Below are 21,641 nucleotides of genomic sequence, written 5' to 3' on the forward strand. Positions count from 1 at the left end.
CTCTTCCTATTTTCCGCCACATCGCACTTCCTCTTTCTTTCACTCGCTTTCTCACATACATCCACACACAACAAACACCCACTCATGCACACACACAGGATCAGTCTGCCGAGGCATATGGTCCACGGGGGAGGTGAGGACGAGGAGGGCGGCACTGCGATGAAGACGTGCTTGAGCACCGGGCGACTGGAGGTGGACTTGGACGCTTCCAGCGACGTGTCGAGTGAGCTGAGCTTCGGCTATGAGTTTGCCCAGGCCGAAGTCATGATGAAAGGCATGGGCAACAACGGTGAGTCAAACATCAGACCATCATAAAGGTGCGCTTCGGCAAGAAACCAAACTTATGCTTAATACAGTATGATGAAATACACACTGATGTGCTTTAGCCCAGGAGCTTCCTCTGAGCATGTTTAGGTCGGCAGTTGTGGTAAACAGTGACAGTGCATTACTCTGCATATTTACACAGCTAGCACTTCATCATAACCGACTGTCACTAAAGCTGTGACAGTGTGTATGTACAGAGACACTTTACATGACTTTGAACTTCAGTTTGAATCTGTTTTAGTTGGATTGTCCATTCAGGGAAACTAGCCGGATAGGATAAAATGCTAAAGTCTGTAAATGTAAATGTTTAGATTTAGTTTGCATGATCTAAAAATACTTGACATGGGAGCGGAAATCTGTAAACTTGTGTTTTTCTGACCTCTTTACCACTCTACATCATTTATCTATGGGTCATTGAAAGAGGCCAAGGAGAGCGAAAGAGCTCAAATAATTCTGCATTTATACAAATTATGTAAAGGTCCATTGTGTAGCATTTAGTTGCATCCAGTGGTGTAATCACTGCATCTCCACACATCACCCTCGCCTACATAGTGTAAAGGAGAAACACTTGAAAGGCGCCTGTCTACAGTCAGTTTTTAGTTTGTCTGTTCTGGGCTACTGTGTTTCAACCCACTCCCTCTGTGGATATACAAGGATAATAAAAAAGGACAAAAAGATTTAAAAAGATTCTTATTTTCAGGAAGTATACATGTATGAAAACATAGTTATGAATATTATATCCCAGTTCTGCCTTATTCAGAAAATAAAGGGTCTCAATATTACACACTGGACCTTTAACTACTGTGAACAAAATGAACGCAGTGTTCTCCACCGTGTCTGTATAAATATATATAAAAAAACTTTGGATACACAAACAATGAATCACTCTCATTCTGTCTATTATCTGTTTTGCTCTTTTGTTATTTTTGAGTTATCCTTTAAGTTAACTGGGACACTTTTTTTTTTTTTTTTTTTTTTTTTTACAGCTTTTATCAATAGCACGGGATGCCCATTAAGTTAATCCAAATATTTAGGCCCCAAATTATTAATGATTCCAATGTGGCTCCACAAGTTCAGTATTTAGCCCATAATCTGATCCATTTTCCACAGTGTTCTGCAGTGAGCCTGCAGTGTTCAGACTAAAGACTGTGCTTGCCAATATTGAGCTAATGAAGTAAATATTGAACTTTTGGACCCACAGTGCAGCCCTGTGAAGCAGCTCTAGTTTGTTTGGGGGTGACAACAATAACAGAATTTTCTTTCTTTTTTTTTAAATGCTATGTTTTTTTTTTTTACTTCTATAAGAAAGAAAAATAAACCTCCTCTTGTTCCTCCTCGTCCCTCCTCCATCTATCCATCCTCTGGCGACTCCTCCTCCACCTCAGACCCCTTGCAGTCGGTCTTACAGACGCTGGAGAGACAGCACGAGGAGGAGAAGCGCTGCGCCCTGGAGCGGCAGAGGCAGATGTACGAACAGGAGCTGCAGCAGCTCCGCCGAAGGCTCACTCCGGAGAAACCCTCCCACCTCCTCGACCCGACGGGCCTGCTGCCCGGCTCAGCAGCTGCTGTGACGTCACCCACCACTCAGAAACGAATGCGGCGCTGGAGCGAGGACAGGTGAGATACAAGTGGACGATGTGAAACACTCACTAAACCCTGCTGACTGTTAAGTCTTTAGGGGGGGGGAAACATTTCCGTAGTGCTTTATAAAACTTGCATGTGTGTGTCTGTGCCGTTCAGAGAAGCAATGATGACTCGCAGCCTGCGGCGTCTGAAGGAGCAGATAGTTCGGGCCAACCTGCTGGCACAAGAGGCTGGATTCATAGCTGAGGAGCTTAACAAGAGGACAGAGTACCTGGTTACTCTGCAGATACCTGCTGCCAACCTGGATGCCAACAGGAAGGTATGGGAGTGTGTGTCTGACTTAAGCTACCTTCAGGGACAAAGTTCGGGCTAAAGACCAGTTAATTGGGGATAGTTTGTCTAAGTTTAAGTCCATGTAATGTCCCCAAAAAAAGTTAAGATGTGAGCTTGCAGGAGGGGCGTAGGGTAAGTTTAAGATGGAGAAAACATTTTAAAAAGCCACTTACTAAAATCCAAAATTCAATCACCAGAACAGCCAAGGAACAAGATGTCAAAGTACGAGACACTCTCTTTCAGTCTGCTTAATCAGATATTAACTGTTTGCAGTGTACCCAAAGATGTACCGACAACGATCACTGGATTATTGTTCTACTCATGAAAACTTACATATACGTATCTTAAATATATTTATCATGTCGCTGTGCTCAGATTTGTTTGAGTTTAGACTCAGAGAATTTTAATGCAAATGCTGCAATCAGCCACTAAGTGTTCTTAAAGTACCTGAATTGACTTCTAACAGACGCTGCTACTCCTTTTGCTGTAGGCAAATTAACGTAAACCATTTACTTCAGAAGAAAGGAAAAGGCTCTCGTATACTCGCAGGGTTTGGTCAAGGTGGCAGTTAAATTTGTTTAATGTATAGTACATCACTTGAATTACTCTCTTCCCTGTCTTCACAGCGTGATGCAGTATTGAGCGAGCCAGCCATCCAGGTCCGTCGTAAAGGTAAAGGGAAGCAGATCTGGGCTCTGGAAAAGATGGAGAACAGGCTGGTGGACATGAGGGAGCTCTACCAGGAGTGGAAGGACTTTGACGAAGACAACCCTGTGAGTGAATTAATCAGAGCCTGTAAGACGCATAGAGAGATATAGGATGAATTACATTATAATCTGTAGAGTACTCAGTTTTGTATGTAGATATGTCCGTTTATCTGTGCCATTTTGCATCCCATTTTAAAAGAAGTGAAAATAAAAAACTGCAGATAAAACATCATCAAATCTGCTAAACTCAGTCTGTTTGAGATAAATAGAGATTTATAGCAGTAAAAAAAAGTGATTTGTTCATCAAATATATTTATTTTATGTCATACCCAGGTGATGCGGTCTTATTTCAAGCGTGCCGACCCGTTCTTCGATGAGCAGGAGAACCACAGCCTGATCGGCGTGGCCAACGTCTTCCTGGCCTGCCTGTTCTACGACGTCAAGCTTCAGTATGCAGTGCCCATCATCAACCAGAAGGGAGAGGTAGGAGAACACTGGGTGCAAAGGACAAGATGACTTAAAGTGAAATGTTACAAACTCTCCCTTTTGTAGCCTGCTTCTTACTGGCTCAGATTCACCTGTTCTTTTGAACCGAGTGGACTTTCTTTGATGTGTTTTGATGTTGGGAGTTGGTGGAGAACAAAACAGAGCTAGTGTTCAAAATCATTAGTAATGCAGGTTTAAGGTTGGCCAAAGAGCCACAAGTGATGTTTTAAAGCAGCAAATTAGATTTATATTACTCAATGTGTCTAAGTAGATGTGAAAAAATGTTGAATGTTGGACTGACTGATGATAAATGTGTGTGTGTGTGTGTGTGTGTGTGTGTGTGTGTGGCAGGTGGCAGGTCGGCTGCATGTGGAGGTGTGGCGTGGTACGGAGAGCTCTGAGGCTGACGGTCCGGGACAGTGTGACACTCAGCAGAACGTCGCAGACAGAGATCCACAGGAGCGCAGGCTGGACTGTGTGGTGAGAAAGAAGCAAACGCAGCTTCATTCATCTGTTTATTGTGTGATTTAGTTCTAAATGAGCCGAATCCAGGGAGACATTCAGCCCACCTGATGATCTGAATCCTACACCTCCTCTCACTGACGTGTAAGTCAGCATCCTACAAGCAGGAGCTGTAGTGACAATAACTTCGAGTATTGCCAGTGGGAAAATAGTTCCAGTTTAATAATGGATCTGTCAGGCAGTCAGACTGTGGTGTCTTCTCTCTATTGCCAGTTTCTCCTGCTCACTGCACTGTGGAAAGTTTAATTAACTCTGGGCTTGGGCTTTATATCCTGGTCATCTATTGCTTCTGTTTTTCTTATGGTATGAAGTAAAAACAAAGTCTCTGCTACTAATTCTAATGTGTGACCTGCGGCCTTTTCCCTTTGTGTAAAAATAATGTATTGACTTTATGAGAGACCCAAACTAGAATTAAGTTAGCAACACATTTCTGAAACGATCTCGTTAAGCAGTTAAAATACATAAAAGTTCTCTCTGTGGTCCCTACAGATCATATCGTTTGTGTTTCTGTGTAGATGAATGCATTTTCTCCTCTCCCCTCTCTCAGGTGAAAATCCTCCACGCCAACGGTCTGCCTCGCCACCTGTCAAACTTCGTCTTCTGTCAGTACCACTTCTGGGGGCAGGTGGAGCCGGTGTTCATCGCTCCAGAGATGGAGCCATCCGGCTTATCCTCCACCTCCAAAGACCCTCAGTGCACAGTGGTCTTCGACAGCGCCAAGGTAACAAAACTACACCAAATCAGTTAAAAAATGAACAAAAAAACATCAGTGATTATCAGTATCAGTAAGAAAATGTGAATCCTCGTCTTATTTTGAACTTTTTTCAGGAGTTGTCTGTGACAGTGTCGGAGGAGTTTGTGGAATTTTTGGCCGATGGCGCAGTGGCTATTGAAGTGTACGGTCACAAGCAGGCCAACCATCGCAGGAACCTGGCACTGTGGGACCTGGGAGTGATTCAAGCCAAGACCAGATCCCTCAGAGAAAGGTGCAGTGACACAAACACACACACGATCATGAAGTCATCAGAACTGATTCAAAATACACGAGACACGCAAAGAGATGGTGAGATCCATCTGCTGCATCTTCCAAAGCTTTATGCCACACATTATCAGCTCTCTAGATGTTACAATAGAACATTTTATAGTGAGGTTAAAAAATGGTGTGTCCACGCTGTATCTGCAGATGGAGCGAGGTGACCCGTCGACTGGAGCTGTGGGTGCAGCTGATGGAGCTAAACGAGGCCGGAGAGTTCACAGCTGTGGAGGTTCTTCCAGCTAAAGACGTACGAACAGGAGGAATCTTCCAGCTCCGACAGGTATCATGGATCTTAATTATTAGTATTTGTGGTTTACTCATTGGAATGCGAGCATTTTTCAACGTATACTGATCATGTGAACATATGAGGAAGGTGTCAATCAGCTGATGGATCAACAGAGAACACATCTAAAGAAGCGACTATCCTCTCATGTAAATCTGTCCTTACAGGGTCAGTCCCGTCGGGTTCAGGTGGAGGTGCGTTCAGTACCGGACTCTGGCACCATGCCTCTCATCGCTGCCTCCATCCTCTCCGTTTCTATCGGAGACGTCAAGATCCGACAGATGCATCCCCCGAGAGGCAGCGGATCACAATGGGTGAGGAGGGAATCTACTCTAGTTGTTGTTATTTAGTTAAAAATGTGTTGGATGAGAGAATTTCTGGAAATAAAATCAGCGTTATCGTTAGGTTTCATGCCTTTCACGGTTCTCATGAATATGTGCGCCTGCCACCTTTCCTCAGATTTCCCCTCGCTGACCTAAATAGCACAGTTTGACTCTGTTTCTCTGTCAATTAAAATTTTAGGGTGAAGATGAAGACATGGACAGCTACCAAGTAAGTAGATGATCAACTAATGAAGTGAACTTCTTATATAAACAGTAAAATCAAACTGTTTTTGTACAACTGACATATGTATTTCTGTCTGTGTGTGTAGGAGGTAGATCTGGAGAGGATGAGGGAACAGTGGTTGTACATTCTCACTCAGAGGCAGGAATATCTGGACCAGCAGCTCCAGAAGATAGTTTGCAAACCAGGTACAGTCATCATGCATTTCTGAACACAGCTCTGCTGTGGAAGCATAAATGATTGATTGCAAAAATGATTGATAGCAGAAATATTTCCTCTCATCCATTTTCTTGTCAGTTTGCGCTTTTTATGGTAACGTGTCGTTTCCTCCCGCCGCTCAGTGTAATTCAGATTTGAAAGATCAACTGGTACTTCATTCTTCCTTTCTCATATTCCGCTGATTAAAATGGATTTCCCAGCATATAATTTTACAGCACAAGTGCTGCTTTCTAACATTTGTCATAACCGAGTGTCAGCGATGTCACCATTAATATAAAGCCACAATGAAGAAGCAAATATAGATTCTTTTTCAGCGCCAGTCAAAAGTTTGGACACACCTTCTCATTCAAGTGTTTTCTTTCTTTTTTATTATTTTCTACATTGTAGATTAACACTGACGACATCACAACTATGAAATAACACATGCACATAAAATATGTTTTATTATATTTTCGTAGCTGCTTTTTCTTCAATGACAGCTTTATACACTCTTGGCATTCTTTCAGTCAGCTTCATGAGGAAGTCGCCTGGAAGGGTGTTTAATTAACAGGTTGTCAGAAGTTAATCAGTGGAATTTCTTGCCTTCTTAATGCATTTGAGATAGATCAGATGTGTTGTTCAGAGACCGGGTTGCCATACAATAAATAGCCTTATTTGACTACCTTAGTAATCCATATTATCGCAGGAGCCACTCAACCAAGTAAAGAGAAATGACAGGCCATCATTACTTTAAAACATGAAAGTCACTAAGTACGGAAAATTTCAAGAACTCACAAATACTATGATGAAACTCATGAGGAAAGCCTGCTGAAGAGAAGTTCATTAGAGTTACCAACCTCATAAATCGTCAGTTAAAGGCACCTCAGATTAGAGCTCACATAAATGCTTCTAGTAGTTCAAGTAACAGACACATCTCAACTTCAGCTGCTCAGAGGAGACGGTGTGAGTCAGGCTTTTGTGGTCGAACTGCTGCAAAGAAACTACAACTGAGGGAAACCACACAAAGAAGAGAGCTGTTTGAGCCAAGAAACACAGTGAATGACATTAGAAAAGTGGATGGTCTGATGAGTCCAATATGAGATTTTTGGTGTGTGTATTGGTGATATACAGAGAAGCTGAACATATGGTATCTACATGTGTGGTTGGAGGAGGAGGTGCCGCAGTTGGCAATTTATTCAAAATTCAAGATGCATTTTACCAGCATGGCTACCACAACATTCTGCATCAAAACATATTTTGCTTTGTTTACACTTTTTAAAATTTACTACATAATTCCATGTGTTCTGTCATAGTTTTGTCAATTCTAATAAAAAATGATTAGAATTAACTATGACGCCAACTTGGCATAGAATTGTTAATATTCGGTGTTTAAAACTGTAAATAATTAATCAAATGTATGTAATGTTTATCAGGTGTCACATTGTTTATATTCAATCCATATCATTGCATTCAATCCAAAACCCTCCGCCTTTAAGATCAGACGAAGATGCAGAAGTGTTTCTCTTTAGTGCATTCATTTTTTGAGGTGTTTAGTTACTTGTGTTTGCTCTCATGTGTTTGTAGATAAGTCAGAGGACGATGTCGAGAGAGAGTCTCAGCTGCTTGAGTGTCGTCTAACACTCACCGAAGAACGCAATGCCGTTCTGGTGCCGTCAGCTGGCAGCGGCATCCCAGGAGCTCCGGTAGAGAGGTGTGTGTCTGTGTGTGTCTGTGTGTGAAGGAAAATTAATTACTGCAGCAGTTTTTATTAATTTTTTTTAATCGAAGAACACAATACTTCTTTTCACACTTAGTAGCTCTAATTTTGTTCAGCTGTGGTCAGAAAAGTTCTCGATTTTCTCATTTTCTACTCATCAGATCCACTTAGCTGGGTGTTAATTGCTTGGTGTTGCTTGAGGACAGCTTTTTTGTAACTAGTCAGGGTGAGTGGAGGGAGCTGTTAGCCGCTCTGTGTCGGAGCCAGTCACTGTGCTGACGGTGCTGTTTCTCCACAGGGTTCCTGTTCCTGGAATGGAAACACACATTCCTGTCTTGTTCCTGGATCTCAGTGGTACGTTGTTCTTTATCGTCGTTTGTGCTCGCAATTTGGCAAAATGCTCCGGTGTCTTAATAACTAATGAACCGGCTTTCTTTTGTGTCTTTGTCATCTGTCTTTTTCCCCCCTTAGCTGATGATTTCCAGTCTAGTCTCTCAGCCCCGTTGGCCGGGGGGCTGGATGCTTTACTCAGTGGGGAGGACGATGACGAATTCTTTGACCTTCATATTGTTAAGCACTACGATCCAGAGGTAAGGTGACGATTGATTTTCAGAGTTTCCATCTCGTATGTCTTGTCTCTCTCTAACTCAAAAGACCGCTTTTCAATGTGGTCCAGGTGAAGGTGGAGGCTTCCTGGGACTCGACAGTCCACGACTGCCCCCAGCTTAGTCGCGCATCGGCTGACCAGAGGGTCTACCTGACTGTGTCCGCGGTGGTTCAGCTGAGCCACCCGGCCCACATGCAGCTGGTGCTCCGGAAACGCATCTGCGTCAACGTAGCCGGAAGACAGGTGGGTGGCCCGCGAGGCATGATGGACTGGAACAAGCTGACCTAATAACACATTTGCGCTCTTCCTTTCTCAATCACGTGTCTACTAATGCAGTGATTAGTTGATTTGAGAACATGTGCTTGTGTGTCGGTGTGGCAGGGTTTTGCTCAGAGCCTCCTGAAGAGGATGTCTCAGCGCAGCACCATCCCCGGCTGTGGAGTCACCTTTGAAATCGTTTCTAACATCCCGGGGGTAAGTACCAGACCAGGAAGTTACTTGTTAGGGAGAAAGTACAATGAAATGAATGAATCATCTTTCCAAGATAATGCAAGTCTACAGCTGCTTAAAAAAACCCTGAAGAGCAGAATAGAAGAGAGCTTTAACGACACATCCATCACTTCAAAGTGACAAACTGCACCAACACTGCATATTCTAATGTTATGTTTTTTTGTTTTTTTTGACTGCTGGAAGGTGCATGTAACTAGACTTTGAACAATGCACCACTGTAACAATAAATTCAACACTAAATATTATCTCTGTAAAATGGTGATTGGCCACTAAGTAAATATACAAATGTTTTGCAAAATGCGTCTCAACATGAATCTCAAGTGATCACTCACTTTCCCGCTCTGTATGCACATAAACACACACCAGTCCTGAGTGCAAAGACCAAATGCAGTGTTGTTTTTGACTAGCGTCCCAACACTAGAGTTAACTCACTGGGACAAACACACACACTGTTTTTTTACGCAAAGAAAGAAATGACTTCATTTTTATCATTTGCCAAATTGACAAAAAGACCCAAATAATTCAAAATATAAAGTTTAAGTCTTTCTTAGACTCAAATTGCAAGATTTCTAAAGGAGTCTGGGGACTTTATTGTGACCAACTGACCGAAAAGAAAGAAACTAGAGGACAAGAAAGATTAAGAAATCGTAACTACCTGAACTACACTATTTTTTTAACGGAGATAGTTCAGCGGTGAGATCAGATCACGCAGTGTGTTCACAAATATCTCTTGCTTAACGCATCATTTGCATCATAGTGAACCAAAGACGGTGTGTTTTATGTGAACATACCGGCGACAGTTGAGTAGGCAGTATGCACTGAAAAGAAATGAGAGACCACCTCTGAACAGGATCTGAACAATTGGATCTCAATGCGTCCCCAGTGCATCTTGGGTACAGTAACACCTGCGCTTAGAGCTGTCCACTCCAGCAGGTTCATACCAGGTGTAAACAGGCCTATATAGAACAACCCCAAATTGCCGCAATGCACCATGGCGAGTGATAACGGCGTAGATGAACACAGTGGAATCCCCTCAGGTTCAAGTTAAAAACAAATTTAAACTGATGAGTCATTTACATAGTCAGAAAAACAAAGAAAGCCGAGTCAGCTCAAATTAACTGGCCTCTGATAAATAAACAACAATTAAAAGCATAATGTTCATGCACTTATTTTTCTAGAAAAAACAGAGTGCACGTGCTAAAAGAAACTCCTTTATGTACATAGGCCTTTCTTTCTTTTTGACGCAGCGCTGTTGAATATTTAATGCTGATTGGCTACGCTCTGTGGCCTTGTTTTCTGAATAAGCGTCCTGGTCAGTGTGTGTCCGCGTGCTGTTCTGCACTGTAGTTGTTTGTTTTTGCTGTAATTACACTTCCACTACAGCGCAGCTCACAGATTCTATCCGCAGCCATTCTCACATCAGCGGCGGGAGCTTGTAAAAGATTGTGGCTCGTAATAAAACCTTCACCATTTTTGTGAGGCATGCTAAATATCGTGGTAAGCATCGGCGTGATAGGCAGGATAATGTAAATACATGAAACCCCAGCAGGCTGAATTAAGAGCTGGCGGTAAGCACATTAAGTAGTACCCTGCCCTCTGTCTGCACCCCCCCCCTTGCTCCCACAGGACATCCACGGTCCAGAGGACAGGGAGATGCTGGCTAGGCTGGCTGCCAGCACTGAGGACGACCAGTCAGCTGACAGCGAGGCGGCCATAGAGAAATACCTCCGCAGCGTGCTAGCTGTAGAGAACATCCTCACTCTGGACAGACTCAGACAGGTCAGGAAATACTGCTCATGTGAACCTCCAAACATTAAAAGCACATTTAGTATTCAGCAGCATCGAGTCCACTCAGAATACCTAAACGTCTGACCAGTCTCTCATTAAAGCGCCTTCCACTGATTGATATTCAGCCGGAGCATGAGCACATTAAATCCTCATTGTCTTTTTCACTCATTCTGGAAAATGTCACCCAGAGGCAGAATTGGAACATTTTCCTTTCTAGCCTGCCAAAAAAGAAACAAATAGAGCTAATTAATCCACATAATACAAAGCGGCCAATGAAGACACTAAGTGATGGTGTTGCCATAAATCACACAATTAAAAATGCTTACATAACACATTTCTGTGTGTGTGTGTGTGTGCGTGTGCATGTGTGTAGGAGGTGGCTGTGAGAGAACAGCTGGCAGTCAGAGGGAAAGCTCCCAGACGCTGCCTGAGCTCTCCAAACATCAACCGGGTAAGCTTTTACTTCAATGACCCAAATGTTAAAGGGACAGTTCAGGTGCTTCGACAGAACCGATTTAAACCATGACGTTGAAAAAACTGCTCCTCATTAGTGTGTCTTCAATATTCATCTGTCCTCTCTGTGTAGTGTTTTCTAACCATACTGATCTGATGTCTGCTACAACTACAACTAAATACTGCTGCTAACCACCAGAAGCAAAGTAGTTTGGGTTTGTCTGGAGTTCAGGTTCTCCTTTCTTCATACGGTCCCTTCTTCGCCGTTGTTAACGTGTCTAACACCGTGCCTCTAACTCTCTAAACCTTTTAACCAGCTGTCAGCCAGCAGTCTGGAGCTCTACTCATCCACTCACAGGCTCAGTGACATCAAGGTGAGACTCATAAACTGTGTCCACTAACCCTCTTCATCTATTAATCATGCGTTAGCCTTACAGTTATTTATTTCTCCTGAATTTTCTGTTTCATATTTGACAGATTGTCTCCATGATACAGACTAAAGACTGATGATGTCCAACATTTAGACACATTGTATCTACAGCAGGACTTAATTTCTAAATTACGACTACACATATTGAGTCAGTTGTAACGTCAGTGAACGTTACATGTTAGCAAGTGAGTGCTAAATGATGAATCAGTGGTTGTAATAATTATCTAAAGGTAAATGATAAGTCATTACAGTGGTCAACATTAGCTCAAAGTAATGGATACAGTTGAACTAATTAGTTAAAGGTACTGAATAAATGGTTGAAGTGTTGATGCAGTACTTCCTGGTCACCATTAGGGGTTGCTAAAGGTCAGAGATTACTGAAATGCTCCTTTTAAGCCGTGTGTGTGTGTGTGTGTGTGTGTGTGTTTGTTTTATCTTCTGAGTGTCTGTTCCTCTTCTGTGTGCAGGGCTGGGAGAGCCACCAGGATCTTTCTGTGGCGCCTCCTCCATCTAGACGGACACTGCCCAGCTCCACATCCCAGAACCTGAACCCAGAAACAGGTACGACCGATAAAGGCGTTATCTTCTAAATGGGTTCTTTCTCTGGCTGTGACTTATCTTTCCCTATTTTCTGCCTTTTGATGTCATCAGCTCTGCTTTCGGCTTTAGCCCGTGGACAACTATATCTGTCCTTTTGCTCTGAATCTTAATTTGGCACTTGTTTACATGTTTACTAACACATCTCCCAATTTTCCCTCCTCCCTGCCTCAAAAACGTAATCTTTTCATACTCCTCTTCTTCCTTCTGCCCTTGTTTTCTCCATCTCTGCTCCCGCAACCTCCTCTTCTTCTTCTCTCTTTTCTCCGTCCCCTCCATCAGCGCATTCAGGCTTTGCTGCGTCTTATCTCCCTCCAGTGAAGGCCGTGCCCAAGCTGTTGAAGTCGCTGCTTCCTGGTGGGAAGGAAGATAGTAGAGACCAGACAGCTGTCCATCAGCAGGTACAGTCATTCAGTAAACTCACAGCGCTCTGGATTTAAGCTCGTATTCTGCCCCACGTCTTATCAGGGATTTAAAGTTTATATGCATCACTGCAGCCTGAATCTAAATATCCCCTCTACTCATCAGCAGCTAGTCCTATTTCTTCTGTTGCCATGGAAACAGAGCTTATGAAGATTGAAACGCAAATAATAAATAGATAAAGTGTATAAATGCCTCAGTGCCCGAGATGAGTGGTTTTCAGAAGTTTGCAAAAATGGAGGTGATAGTCACGATTAACACTTTTGTTTTGACCTCATCATGTCCTTCGTCGGGGGGTGTGTCAGGCTGCAGGCTGACTTTGAAATTAGGTTGTCATCATCATACCAGAATTTTAACTGAGCAATATCACACTCGACGTTTGTGATGTTGTACTGAATCCCAGCGCGACTGTGATTCTTTCATAGCTGTCGAAGTTAATCACAGTGTGCTGATATTTAGTATATCAGCACAACCTCGAGTGTGATATTGCTTTTATACAACAGTTCTACAAGCACCATTTGTTATCTGACCTTAATAAGTAATTATAACAGATTATGATTTGTTTGTTTATTTATACTTTTATTTTACTCCGCCAACACAAATAGTTTCATCAAATCAGCATCTTTGTTGATACCACTGAGAAAAGAAGCCTGCACACATTGAACACATACAGTTGATTTTGACTAAAAATCAGGATGTATCTCTGCTGCGTCAGTTTTGACCATTCAGTATTCCAGTCTTTGTGTTAAGACCAAACGGTACTGCTGCCAGTATGTTCGTTGAATCAAACCCAGGTTTCTTGAGTACCTGGGTTAAGACCAGAACTATCAGCACATACAGAACAAACATAGCTGGGTGTGTGATTGACATGCTGTACAGTGTTTGAGACTCCACAAACAGCCCCTGCTGAGACAGGAGCACACTGTGTTAAGAGGAGGGTTAATTAGGAGCAGGTGAACATCGTCGCACTCGTGCGTCACCCCTCCTCCTCCTCCACTCCTCCAGCTCATTCGCCACCTCCTCCTCATCCACTGATCTCCAATCATGTGCCATCGAGACCCGGGAGTCTGCCGCTCTTTCATCGCAGCCAAACACTACAGCGTTTGATTTGACTGATTAGCACCTTGAGCCGCGGAGGGAAGCTAATCAGGGAAATCATGTGCCGTGGTGTTCGGTTGGAACGGGAACCCGTCGGGTCTTGTTGGTGCATTGTTTGAGGCCATTGCCCTAATTAGTGCTTCACTCCTCCCTGCCTGCCACAGATGTTTAGAAAGGTCAAACACAAAAACAAAAGCCTGGAGTATTGCAAATATTAGCAGGCTGTTGATGTAAATAGGAAGAGCGGCTGATTGTAGGCCTGATCTCAGCACCTGGCTGTGGAGGGATTTCATTGAATTTATGAATCCCATTCACAAAGGTTTAAATGTCTGGTGAACTGCAGCTTACATGTTGGACACTAACGAGAATAACAATCCAAATCTTGCCCACAAAAATGAGGACTTGAGACTTGACTTGGACCTGACTGCTGAGACTTGAGAAGCAAAAACATTTCTGACTTGGCAAAATCCACAAATCCAGTCCTGAAAGTTTTTGGTTTCACTCATATAAAACACACTATTAAAGGATAAGGCTGGTGGTACTCTATATTTGTAGTACTGCTGACATAGCCAACCATGTATTAGTCTGTCTCTCAATACTTTCCAACTTGTGTACCTCGTCCGTGGCACTCAGTCTCAAGCTTCCTTACTGAAGACGTAAATCTTTGAAAATAGGTCACAAATATGTGGGTTAGTCCACCACATTGGTTCAGACTGTAACGCTAAAAAAACTGAACTGAAAGTATTAGATTGATTGCTCTGACATTCAGTCGAGACATTCTTGCTTCGCTGAAGCTGAATCGTACTGACTTTGGAGCAGCTCTATACGTTTTCACTTAGAGTAAAATATCTCCACATCAACTTGATGGAGTCCATGTACCTGACGTGTGCTGACTTCAGTGATCCCCTGGTTTTTTCCTCTTTCACCACTGTGAGGCTGACATTTATGGTTTTTAAAGTGAGAAATCTTCACAACTAGTGGATGGATAGCCATGAAATATGGTTCAGACATTCATACCCCCATAAGACACGTTAACGCGATAAGATGGTGAACATGGTAAACTTACCAGCCAAACAAAAATTCTGCTCATTAGCATTGTCACGTTAACATGGGTAATTTACTTAATCGGCTGTGCACTGCACAAGCTGTAAGCGACCTTGGCACCTCATTGTAGGAGAGTGTCATCTTACGGACAGCAGAGATGTGAAAAACTTGCATCTTGACCATCAGTGTGTCTTTTATGACTTGTAATGTGACTTGAACTTGACCTGAAGGACTTGAAACTTATCTTAGACACCTCCGAAATGTCTTAAATAATTAATTATTTTAATGTGCTGACTACATTTCATGTTTCTAATAATAAAAAAAACAAAAATAAACATAATATGTATCTGTCTGAAGTAAAACAATGATGAAAGAGGCAGCCATTCACGTACACTAATCAGGAGATCGCCGGTTTGATCTCCAGTCCCTCCGATCTGCATGTCGAAGATGATGTATGAATGGTAGCGTTAAAAAGTGCCTCGAGTGGTCGAAAGGCTATAAAGTTGCTGTATAAGTACAGTCCATTTACCTGAGGTGTTTTATTGATTGCAGGTTCACTGTCCTGAGCCAGAGAGCGCTAGGATAGACGTGTTTGACCTACTCTCTGACCGTAGACGTATTGTCCATGTAGGTTGTTACTCAGCTCGGAGCGAAATCACAAAGAGAGACGAATCAAACCACTTGATCTGCAGTGTTTGAAAGAATGAGGCGTTAATTCCCTCGGAATGTGTGCATGAGAGTCAAACAATCATCCTGATTAATATCCTGTGACTGTCTGCGGCGCACACAGTCAAACAATTGTCCTAATTTATTAAATGTCCTAAAATATCTCAAGATATAAGATGAGGATTTTTTTTATTACCCTCTTAAGAACTAAAAAAATGTTAAGAGGCAAATCACACACAGTATTTAATCAGCTGACACATCGTATTGAATGTTAAAGAGGTAACTAAAATGCTGAAAAGGGATAAATGATTATGGGTGCAATTATAATTATGGTGCAATTATCCTGATTGTTTTACCAGTTTATCATAATTATATGTCTGAGTGATCTGATGAACAAATATTTTTATTGCACTTTCTGCAACTCATATCAACATCTTGACTGCTGATCACTACAATAAATTCAACATTTCTAATGTATTGATCCACTAATCTGATCATAGGCAATAATAACACGTCCGTGCACTCCTAATATGTCGTAACAGATGGCCAGCTGGCCTAGTTAGTTATCCCAGTTTAGTATTCTGTGAGGCTGCCAGAGAGAACAGTACAGTGTGATGTTGAGCCGACAGTATCTGTCATCTTTTTAGAATCTGAGATAATTTTTCTCCCCCCACAGGCTGCGTTTCTGTTCCACTGTCAGACTGAAGCGTGAGCTTTACAATTCCCTCACAGCAGCTAATCACCGCTTCATGCTCACTGTGTAATGAACAGGTTTAGACATCGACAGGCTTATATTCGTATCTGATCTGCAGGTTTGAACCGGAATGAAATGACACTGACTCACTCATGATTTCATCTTGAAATCTTCTTCAGCTCTGATTTACAGATTTGTTGTTTGATTTAAAATGTCATTAACTGAACGTCCTTTTTTTTTTATTATTCCCCTTTTCCTGATGCAGAGTTTGCCTCGCATCATGGTGCAGTCAGCCAGCGTTGAAGAGGGCATGAGCAAGCAGCAGCAGCCTGTAAGTTCTTCCAAGCCCAGGTGGTGTTTTACATATCTATATGTACCGGTACGTAAACTATTTTTGAAAAATAGCGTGTTACTCCTTATCTAACCTGCTGAGTGTGGCCATACCATGCATTTATCATCTTGGAAAAAACACATTTTCTAAGTAGGAACCACTGAATCACAAGCATACCGACACTTTTCTAAACAATATTTTGCTATCTGTAAAAAGGGATGGTGCCAAAACCACCCTAGGCTGGCAGATTATTTCAAGAAATAATTAATAAAAGTACAATAATAAAAGCAGTTTAATTATGACAGCAGTGTTGTAATTATACTGTTTTTATTATTATTTTACTGTAATCTTATTTATTATGTTTAGATGAGGTTTTTGCTTTATGGGAGAGGGAGGTGGTGGTGGGTGGGGGTCGCCACTGAGGCAGTTATTTTTGGACTATTATGTTCCTAAATGTGACTTTTCTCCCGTGTTGTTGTGTTTTTGTTTTTACTGTTATGCAGTAACTGGGAGACACATTTGGGATCAAACAAGAGCAATAAATTACTTTAATTAGACTCAGTGTAGCATTATGTACAGGTTTTTAGAGACCACCTTAAAGCTGCTCTCATCAATATACTGTATTAAGAATGGATCAGAACACTGTAATGTGAAAGAGGTCACTTTATAATGATCCCTCCAAGAATTATCACCCAACTCTCAGCTGTCCTGAGGTACCTTTACTGTACTGTAGCTGTACTTTTTAGTGTCTTGCAGCTCTTTAGCGTTGTTTTCAGCAGCAGCAAGTGGCTTTTATCAGTGAAGAAGCTCAGATAAACCCACCGCTACATGGCCAGTACCAAAGAGCATATATTTTCCTCAGTAGTTAGTCCAAAATACTTGCGTTGAGTGTGGAAAGGGTTGTCTGTCCAACAAAAAAAACAGGTGCAGGTGGAAAGGCATTCTAATCAGTAATTCAAACCCATAGTACACTAATGTAATTCCTGCAGTTCCTTGAGGTGGTATAATGAACCCAATTTTATCAGTTTTTTGGTCTAGCAGAACACAAACTCTTGTCTTCTAACTAGAAACAAAATATACGGTATGTAGAAATCTATTGCAACGTACGTGTTAGATTTCAGATGGAGACTTTCGTTGCATTTTGAGTCATGAATCCCTTTGTTGCCATGGTTTCCTTCTTAGGTTCCCATTGAAGAAATCATTCCTCCGGACCTCCAAACAGAGAGCCCCAGATCTGTGCCCCTACCACCCCCAATCATCCCAGAGACAGAAGACGACTCCACCCACAGCCCAGTGAGCGAAGCATCAAGCGGATACATCTCGACTAGTATATCTACAGCAACGCTGTCAGAAGTCTACACACTGAGCTGGGACCTGCCTCCGTCATCCGGCAGCAGATCTGACGGCTTTGAGGCGGTGCCAGATGAAGAGGAAGAGGACAATAAAGTGACTTGTCCTGAATCTTTTCTTGTGGACCAATCAGGGCTCCAGGAATCTTTATTGGTTTCAGGCGATAAAGAAGCTGAAGAAAAAAATGACTCACCACCACCCAAACCAGACAACACTCCATCAGATTCAAACCTGAGTCAACAAGAATCAAATTTGTCTCCATCAGTCCAGTTGAAAGAATCTAATTCAGCTGGAGAATCAGACTTACCATGCCAGACCAAACAAAAGCAAGACTCGACAATTAGCCCTACTGAACCAAAACAATTTGTCAGTTTGGACCCACTTGAAGATTCATTGTTCGTACAAGAGAATGAAACCAAACAGACAGAGGTTTCACAGACAGACCACTCAAAACCAGAAACCCCTCAGACAGAAGAACTCGAGCCAGCTGCAACAGACAAGACAGAAGCTGAACTGTCACTCCACTACGAAACACAACCATCTACAGAAGAGGATCAGTCTGAGCCTATCGTCCCTCAGCCACTGCAGCCCAAACAAGACCAAACAACTGTGGACAATGCTCAAGACCCAGCTCCAAACCTGATCCCAGTTGTGCCTGAAGTCTTAGTTTCAGCTCCTGCCTCACCTGGGAATCCAGTTCTAACTTCATCTGATGAACAGGCCACTTCGGATGTCTTAAACCCAAACAATGCCTCCATCCCGACTTCATCCACAACCATAGCTGAAGTCCAACAGGAAGCACCTGCCAATGCATCTACAAAAGCCACCACAGCTCCAGATCCTTCTGTGTCCAGTGTCTTACCTTCCAAACCTGATGTTTCAGTGGCAAACCCTTTCAAGATCCAGAAAGTCAAGTCTTCAGACCTCAAGTCCTTTCAGCGTATTCTAGGTGAGGATGAGGATAAGCCGACACAGGTGGGCCGGGCCAGCAGCCTTGGGGCAGGACTTAACCTCTCTGTGCCAATGGAAAGTTTGGAAATCATCTCTGACTCTGAGGAAGGAGATTCAGCTGCCAACACTGTTCTTCCTGACTGGTTGAAAGAAGGGGAGTTTGTGACTGTGGGGACCAATAAGAGCGGCACCGTCCGTTATGTTGGACCCACAGATTTTGCAGAGGGTACCTGGGTGGGAGTGGAACTAGAGGTACCAGCAGGTAAGTAGAACAGCACCTGATCCTGTCTGTATCGATACATTAGTTCCATCACCATTCAGAATCTCAAACAAACCTTTCTCCGCCTTTCTCCAGGAAAGAATGACGGTTCAGTTGGTGGCAAGCACTACTTCCACTGTAATCCTGGTTATGGAGTCCTGGTAAAGCCAGACAGGGTGAGCCGGGGTGGCGCCAAGCGCCGTCGCCAGCAGCAAAAGCGGCGTAGCGCCAATCTGTCTGGATCCAGCCCAAACCTGGCAGCCCTTACTGCTCTGGCCAAAGGCGAAGGTGGGGGGGCATCAACCGGACGTAGCAGAGGAGAGAACCGCAAGTCATGGAACACTTGAGAGGCTCGGTATCTTGATAATTGCTGGACACCCACTCACCCATCACCCACATGCAGCTGCTGGTTGATGTGATTATAGGGTAATCTTTTAGAAAGAGTGACAATATAGTGTTTTATTTGGGAAGATCAACTACAGGCTTCACTGTATCTGCTCCTTCACTGTAAGTTTAAGTCGACACACAGTTGTTGTTGTTCCCCTGTCGGGAGAGGGAACCATAGGTATCCTTACTTATCGTACTACAGAAAACTATTGAATGTTTTATCAGAGAATGTGAATGTTTTTAGGTATGTAGATTCGAATAACCATTTTGTTTGCAATTAATTTAATTTTAATGTCTGATATTGCTTACACTACACCTTGATATGCTCATACTTCTACTACTGTTCAAAATCTATGATGCAGCTGCACGTTTGGATAGTATCGTAAACTGCTTGTACCGACTGGTATCGTTTGATTGGATGTGCTAATATTTCATTCTTGTGCCTTTGAAATATTACGACTACTACTCAACAAAGTTGCCTTTGTGTTATACCACCAAATACTGTGCTGCTGGTAGGTTGAACACCAGTTAACTGGAGCTTGTTTTAGGTCTTGAATGTGTATTTCTACTGTTTTTAGAGAAAAATACTTGCACTTCTTTGAAATTCTACAACTTTTTCTTAAATCAGCTTTGTCTGAAAGCAAATGTGTCAAGATTAATTGGAAGCGACATGTTTTTAAAGAGAGCTGCAGTCTTTTGAATTGTTTGTATGGGAACATGTTGATTTGTACGTGATGAGAATACTTGAGGGATTGTGTTTATTGTATTAAGTATTAATTTTTGTTTGAGTAAGATATTTTGTACTTCTGCATTCAAGTTGATCTTTTTGACTGCCGGGCTTTTTATTTATTTAAAGATGAAGACATGATATTTGTAATGGAAAATCAAAAGTAATTTTTTATATTTAAATAAATTTCATTCTGCTATCAGCCAATGTGTGATGAAAGCAACAAACCTGGAAAGTCTCATTGATATAGCTTTATTCTCTTGTACATTATATATATCATACTAAAATAAACACAAGTTAAAAAAATGAACAAAGAAACTGTACAAAAAAATGTATATATACTACATCTTAATTACAGAACAGTCTACTGTCCAAAAAAGGCACTAAATTCTGAAATGGGCAATACAGTAATTTTGAACATAACTAGATTTGAGATTGATACAACAGCATTCAGTCCTCTTTTTCGGAGCTATATTGGGATGAAGATGGTGTTTTTCACTGGGGATACAGAAGGACATGTAGACATGTTTACCCTGACACACCACGAGAGGACATCCCTTCAGAGTAAGCACTACCACTGGAGTACACACAACATTGGGTGGGGGAGAGCTTGTTTCAGTCTGTTATTCAGATTAATCCGTTTCCAGTTTTCTTTTTTTTTTTCCTCTTGGAAAAGCACAGAATCTTTACGTCTTGAGCACCTGAGGGTTCATTCTTCCATCCCATAAACATTTTCTGTCAAGCTTGAACTCTCACATAAAATACTGCTGGATTAAAACTCTTGCTAATTGGGCCATGGCATCTCTCAAACACTAAGGCAATTCATTTGAAAGTGTCTTTTAGTGAGAGAATAATCTCTAAATGCACTCTTTGTAGTCTTTTCCTTCCACGCACCACTTATTTCACTATGTCTAACATACAATAATCTTTGTATGGGGAGGGAACGTAACACCAAACTCCATGAAAAATCCTTCTAATAGTAAAAGGGTTTGTCGGTTACTTTAAATAGTATTTCTTCAACATACTCTGTGTGCTTGGCAACTGAGTAAAGTCCATTCTGAGTCTGAGCTCTTAAAGAATAGTTCACCTTGTGAGTTCAAACTTTTTGGTCACACTTGGAGAACTGAGTTTGGTTTCTTTTTCTTTTTTTAGTTCCACATATGGAACGCATTTCACCTAACTACATCATCGAAACACAATTTTATTGTGTTTCTAATAACCCCAAATACTACAGGAATTAAACTAGAATACAGAAGCCTCAAGAGTTTATACATTCATACATTTTATAGTCTCTGTTTTACAATAACAAAATTCATTTAATTTGTATTCTTAAGTTATTTATGTTATTATCTCGAAATAACAAATGTTATCTCAAGATAACATTTGTTATTTCAACATAATGACCTAAATAATTCGATATCAAGAAAACAAATGAAAATAACTTAAATTTAAAATGTATGAATGTCTGACCGCTTAGGGCTTCCGTAAAGATGGAACTTGGAATTGTGTTTTCTTACAAACCTAATAATGGGGTCAGAATAATAAATAATGTAATTGTTAGTGACATTTAGCCAT

The 21,641-nt window shown here is 41.9% G+C and overlaps 1 protein-coding gene across 4 annotated transcripts in view; it reads left to right on the forward strand.

The window, feature by feature from the left end:
* Window positions 1-20,268, forward strand: part of LOC104927233 (kinesin-like protein KIF13B) — a 34,218-nt gene extending 13,950 nt beyond the window's left edge. The window contains exons 18-42 of one of the 4 annotated variants that reach the window (XM_019267733.2): window positions 99-289; window positions 1,710-1,941; window positions 2,065-2,227; window positions 2,868-3,014; window positions 3,282-3,431; window positions 3,786-3,914; window positions 4,504-4,677; window positions 4,785-4,942; window positions 5,140-5,272; window positions 5,443-5,589; window positions 5,798-5,827; window positions 5,928-6,027; window positions 7,622-7,748; window positions 8,053-8,108; window positions 8,226-8,344; window positions 8,431-8,604; window positions 8,743-8,835; window positions 10,498-10,650; window positions 11,033-11,110; window positions 11,430-11,486; window positions 12,010-12,103; window positions 12,458-12,540; window positions 16,327-16,392; window positions 17,575-18,955; window positions 19,049-20,268. In XM_019267733.2, coding sequence (XP_019123278.2) covers window positions 99-289; window positions 1,710-1,941; window positions 2,065-2,227; window positions 2,868-3,014; window positions 3,282-3,431; window positions 3,786-3,914; window positions 4,504-4,677; window positions 4,785-4,942; window positions 5,140-5,272; window positions 5,443-5,589; window positions 5,798-5,827; window positions 5,928-6,027; window positions 7,622-7,748; window positions 8,053-8,108; window positions 8,226-8,344; window positions 8,431-8,604; window positions 8,743-8,835; window positions 10,498-10,650; window positions 11,033-11,110; window positions 11,430-11,486; window positions 12,010-12,103; window positions 12,458-12,540; window positions 16,327-16,392; window positions 17,575-18,955; window positions 19,049-19,299 — 4,486 coding nt within the window. In that variant the 3' untranslated portion in view covers window positions 19,300-20,268. Of the gene's footprint in view, window positions 1-98; window positions 290-1,709; window positions 1,942-2,064; window positions 2,228-2,867; window positions 3,015-3,281; window positions 3,432-3,785; window positions 3,915-4,503; window positions 4,678-4,784; window positions 4,943-5,139; window positions 5,273-5,442; window positions 5,590-5,797; window positions 5,828-5,927; window positions 6,028-7,621; window positions 7,749-8,052; window positions 8,109-8,225; window positions 8,345-8,430; window positions 8,605-8,742; window positions 8,836-10,497; window positions 10,651-11,032; window positions 11,111-11,429; window positions 11,487-12,009; window positions 12,104-12,421; window positions 12,541-16,326; window positions 16,393-17,574; window positions 18,956-19,048 lie in introns of all 4 variants that reach the window. The other 3 variants (XM_019267732.2, XM_019267734.2, XM_027283936.1) reach the window with 3 other exon arrangements.
* Window positions 20,269-21,641: the final 1,373 nt, after the last annotated feature.

The sequence above is a fragment of the Larimichthys crocea genome, chromosome XI, assembly GCF_000972845.2.
Source record: "Larimichthys crocea isolate SSNF chromosome XI, L_crocea_2.0, whole genome shotgun sequence".
Classification (NCBI taxonomy): domain Eukaryota; kingdom Metazoa; phylum Chordata; class Actinopteri; family Sciaenidae; genus Larimichthys; species Larimichthys crocea.